Here is a 5,426-nt window from a genome sequence, read left to right as displayed (position 1 = left end):
ATAGGATGCTGAAAAACTTCAGTTTTAAGGTGAGCTTACGTTCTGAGTTTCCCTGAGAATGTGCACCCTACAATTATTTGAAGTCCTCAAAAGTTCAGTGGTATGGGCAAAAGGCTAATCCAGCTGAGCTTTAACTTCCTGCTTTGACATACCACAGTGGTAAAGCATTTAACTGGAAGCGAAAAAGGAAGGTCAGGGGGCATTTAGTAAGAGGAAATGATATAGTTTTGTCCTTTTTTTCTTCTTGGAAGTGGTTGAACCTTTCAAACAGAAAAGAAGAGCCTGAGACAGGCCCATTGTATGGAAAATACCCCTCTGATACTTATTTTCACAAAGTTTACACTGATTTTGTAGATGCTGTCATGAGATCTACTTGTGATAAGATGCAAGATCTTTCAGGGCCTGAAAATGAGGATCACTGATTCTGGAAAAAATAAATCTTTTGAAGAGTTTTATGTTGAGCATATAAGTGATAGTTCCTGGAAGTACTAGTCATTCTTTTAAGTCATAGGATCATAGCAAGTATTTTGGCATCTTTTAGTAAACAGTAGTCATTACTTTAAGATGATTATCTTATTGTTTGTAATCTCTCAGAACAGACTAGCTGTTAGTTTCTCAGTGAAGTGTCAGAAATTGTGTAGATGGATACTTACTAGAATTCTACTGTGTCGCATCCAGAATGAGAAAAATTTTCAGTATTATTTTATTGGGTGCAGTCAAGATGTCTGGTATCTTTTTTTTTTCAGTAGTGCCCTTTCTGTTCTGTTTTCCAGAGAAAGAACAATCAATAAACCGAGCTGGTATTGTTCAAGAGGATATTCAGCCTGCAGGTATACTTGATTCATGCATTTGCATTGATTGTTTTAAAGATCTTTTTGAAGGAAAACCTGAATATTTATATGGATTTAAGTAATACAATGAAGAAGTCTTTCAAAGAATACATAATAAACTTACCATAACATTTTTTTTTCAGGCTAATTCTTCACTTGAAAGCTGTGGATTTAATAAAACTTGTTTTAAATTGACTTAACTGGCCAAGAAAAGTTGCAGAGATTCTGTTACCTTCACACTTTCTTAAACAGATGCCAGTTTCCACACCAGAAATAAACTTCTGAATCAGCTCAGAGCAAACAGGAACCATGGGTGGGCTGGGCTGTAGCTGTAAAAAAATATGCTATTGCACCCTGTTTTTGTGGAATACTGCTTTACAACTGAGCTGAAGCACAATTTATGAGCACTTCATCAGTACCTTCCAGCCTCATGGGTGGAGGGGTGAGGCAGGAATCCATTACACATAAAGGAAAATTTGGAATGCAATGCTAATGGCTTTTGTTGATCCCTGCTGTTGCCAGTAGAAGGCATAGAAAAGTATACAAGGGGAATAAAATTGAAGTATGGCAGGCTAGCTTTGATAATCATTGTTTCATAGGTAATGGAACTGGCTATTCATTATGCAAGGTTGGCACTTCTCGTTTAAAGATGTGAGAATGCTTGTTTTGATGAAACAGTTCATATCTGAGTATGTTAAAGGGTAATGTATTCCTATTTTTAGAAAAACTTAACATCAGCATCAGGGGAAGACTAAATAGGATTAATGCCATGTCCTTACTATGCATATCAGTTAAATCATCTGTGCAGGACTTACTTTCCAGAAAAGTGGTGAAATGCTGAAGAGGAGTAGGAATGGTATTGTGAAATAGAAGTCTGGTAAACCTGCCTTTTTTGTTAAACATCGAAGAGGACTGGCCTGGCTTGTTTATACAAGATGCAGGTACTTGGTGACTAGTTCTCCTCAGTACAACTTTTTAATCTAAATTTAGCTGCTGATGAGAAGTTATGAGATCCATTAGTGGAAAGTGAAATCTAAACAAATTCAAATGCAAGGTGCAATTCTAGATGGTTGTTCCAACAATATTGGAACACCTTACCTATGGCAGTGGTAGATTTTTTCCATTGTCTGAAGCTTAAGATCAAGATGAGGCTGCCTTTCTAAGTATTTTTGCAAGCTTAAGCAGAGTTGTGAGTTCAGTGCAGAAATTGTTGGGTTCTTTCTTTGTTTTTGTACACAAGGCTGGAGTAGCAGACCAATTGTTGGTTTTTGTGTTTTTTTTTTTTTTCCTCCAACAGTCTAGTTATGAACTGCTGGTATTCTCTGATTTGTAGGGTTAAAAGTGTGGTCTGATCCATTTGGAAGAAAGTAATGTTGGAAGCTGGGTGTATTGCAAGGCAAAACTGAAGATGGACATCTTCAGCTGTTTCTGCTTTCACTGAAGTGTGTCTTTGGGTGTCGCTGGAGAAGAATTCTGAATATGCTATGTGGGCTCGTGAGGAACAACAAACGCTACTGGTTGGAATCCCAAGAGATAAAAACATGATAGTTTTGACAGAAGATGCAGGGGTATAGTGCACAGACTGTAGAGCACTAAATTATTCTTGAGTTCAGAAATGAAATATTTATTTCCTTGAGAAAAGAGAAGAGGAATTAATTTTGTGGTTAATCTGTAAACACTTGTAGAATAAATTATGAATAGAATAAATCATGCAGACAACTGCAGTTTCCTCCCTAGTTTGAGAATTACTTTTTGTGGTTTTATTGTGAAAACATGATAGAAGTATATACTGAGAGAGATCAGTGCAGAAAATATAACACGGTGAGTGTAAATTTGTACATTAAAATGTCTTCCTTTCAAACCAATGTGTATTTTTTCATTTGTTTTGCAAGTAGTTGTGGCAACTTTGGCCAGCTGCCGGGGCCCCCCCCGCCCCCCGCCACATTCCCACTCCTCAACAGGACAGTGGGTGAAAATAAGATGACAAAGCTCGTGGGCCCAGATCAACACAGGGAGGTTGCTTACCAGTTGCTGTTGCAGGCAGAAGAGGCTCAACCTGGGGAAAATTGATGTAGTTTATTGCCAATTAAAAGAAATTTGAGTAGTGAGAAAAAAATTAACACCTTCCCACTGCTTCCCTTTTTCCAGGATCAGCTTCACTTCTGGGTCCTCTATTTCCTCCCCACCAATTCCCTGAGCAGTGGATGGCAGTCATGGTCAGTTTGTAACAGTTCTTCTGTTCCTTCCTCCTCGTGCTTTTCCCCTGCTCATGTATGGGCTCTTAATGAGCTGCAGTACCTTCAGGAAATACCCAGCTACTCTGATGTGGGCTCCTTCTCAGACTGCGGTGTGGATATCTGCTCCAGTGAGGTTTTCTTCATGGGCTGCAGGAGAGTATCTGCTGTGGTGCCTGGAACACTTCCTCCCCCTCCTTCTTTTCTGACTTTGGTGTTCATACTGCTGTTTCTCACTCTTTTTTTCCCCTCATTCCTTTGCTTGGCTGGTATTTTCACAAAGGTGCCACCGACTTGTCTGCTGGGCAGAGCTGTGTCTTGCAGTGGGCCCTTTGCAGATCCAGGTGGAACTGTCTGTGGCTGGCATGGGGCAGCTCCTGCAGCCCGCCTTCCTTGCTGCTGAAACCTTGACTGGTACACCTCATAGAGGAGGTTGACACCGAATGTTGGGGTAGAAAAGCAGATGCTTTAAAGAATCTTTTTTTAAAAGCACTTTTTCATGGTGATCATAATGATCACTAGAACAGGCGAGTAAAGGATTGCCTCTACTGAAAATCTTTACCCAAACTGGATGTCTGTCTTAATAACAGGTTCTGAATAAACTATGTGTTTTCAGATTTCAAAAGAAACGGTTTGTAAGCTGTAGTTACAGTCTATAACCTAACCAGTATTGTTCTTGAGTACAGGTGTAACATGTACATTTAACTTTAATATATTCTCTTATTTTCTTGATTTATTTTTAGCACTTCATTATGGTACACAACATTGTAAAGACCATTGCAGGATCCTATATGTTATGAAGAATGTATGCGCAGTGAGTGTTATTTATAAAGTTAGCGGATGTTACTTTGGTTTTTTTGGATATCACACGGTGTCATCAAGAAGACAGAGGAAAGACTTATGTTTACAACGTTCTTTTCCAAACTGCCATTCTTTTTCTGCCATTCTTGCTATTCCTTTTCTACCTGTAGTTGTTGTTCCTGTCCCACTCAGATACTCATTTCCTCTCCTGAGTTTATATTTTATTTTAGTCTCCTATTATCACTGTAAGCATTACAATTTTTTCTGCTTGCTTGCTGGGAAGATGTTACCATATTTGATTCCTTTTTGTTCTCGGGTGATTTCACATGATGGCTGAAGTCAGAGTGAGTGTACGCATTCACTGTAGGGATATTGACAGAAGTTTCACTGCATAGCACAGAGCAACACTGTCACAAAGTTAATTCAGTGTTTGCTAGGAAAAGAAGAATCAATTAAACTGAATAACAAAGATTTTTTTTTTATCACTTAAACCTTTCTTGAATGAGACTGTGGAAATGAGGGAGCTTTAGTTCCTATTTTCTTGAACAAAACACTATACTCATGCATCAGACAGTTTCAGCCAAGTTGTTTTGTCTAAAATACCTTTCCAGTGGAAATATAGCATTGCTTAAATGCGGATACTCTATCTATAACTGACTAGTTGCACATCAAAGAGTTTTAGGAGAAACTGGGAATTGTTCAATAATGCTGCTTCTGTCACTTGGTGACACAAAAAACATACATCATGGTAGCGTGAAACAATTATTAAACCACTCTTTCAGGATAAATGATGTGACAAAGGATATTAAATTACTTAGTTTGGAGTTAGGAGAGAAGACCATCTCTGCTACTCGTTTACTCTGTGAAGTTGAGCAATTTGGTGAGTCTGGATCTTGCCTAAAAATGTTAGACGGTTTCAGAACAGTGGCTGTTGCTGGCAGGTGCTGAGCCTTTTGTAAATGTTGCAAAACATTTGAGTACATGGACTCCATTTAGCATTTATAGAACTGTACATGTCTGTTGGTTATGATCTCTAGTTCATTCCAGTGGAGAAAAAAAAAATCTTGCTAAGTTTTGTAATTGCCTGTACAGAATTTGCAACAGTGCGTATCTTTAATATTACTGAAGTGACTCTAAACTCTGAAGATGGTGTACGTGGGTTTTAATGATCATCACTTCTCTCACTTGCTATGTTCCACCCAATAAAGTGGGCTGATGGGCCATGTCTTTAAAGTGTTAGGATAATGAATGTCTTTTTCAAATCTTTGGTATTCTGTATGGATAAAACTGTTAAGTCAACAAGGAACATACTGCAATAATTCTCCAGAATTTACACTGAAATCTTCTATGATTGCTCTGGCATTTGCCAGTTCCCTGGAGACTTGCCCAAGACTCACGTGGGCAGTCCTAATCCTGCAGCTGGCTTTCTGGGCTTTGTGACAGTGCTTTGTTCTGCTCGTGGATACTGGACCTCTCCTTCTCCTAGCTGTCCAGAAACAGGTGAAGTTGAGTATAGCAAATTGTGTTCCCCAGGACTCTTTCCTTATTTTGCTCTGGAAAT

At 38.8% G+C, this 5,426-nt stretch overlaps 1 protein-coding gene across 1 annotated transcript; it reads left to right on the top strand.

Moving 5' to 3' along the window:
• Positions 1-773: 773 nt before the first annotated feature.
• Positions 774-2,201, top strand: SMIM20 (small integral membrane protein 20; the record flags this gene model as incomplete). Its single annotated transcript, XM_010287573.1, has 2 exons — positions 774-830; positions 2,164-2,201. Coding segments are annotated over 2 exons (95 nt in total), but the record flags the coding sequence as incomplete, so codon positions are not given.
• Between the last annotated feature and the right edge of the window lie 3,225 nt (positions 2,202-5,426).

The sequence above is a fragment of the Phaethon lepturus genome, unplaced genomic scaffold (assembly GCF_000687285.1).
Source record: "Phaethon lepturus isolate BGI_N335 unplaced genomic scaffold, ASM68728v1 scaffold2065, whole genome shotgun sequence".
In the NCBI taxonomy this organism is placed as follows: domain Eukaryota; kingdom Metazoa; phylum Chordata; class Aves; order Phaethontiformes; family Phaethontidae; genus Phaethon; species Phaethon lepturus.
The sequence above is the reverse complement of the archived record's forward strand: the minus strand, read 5'-3'. Positions and strand labels throughout refer to the sequence as shown.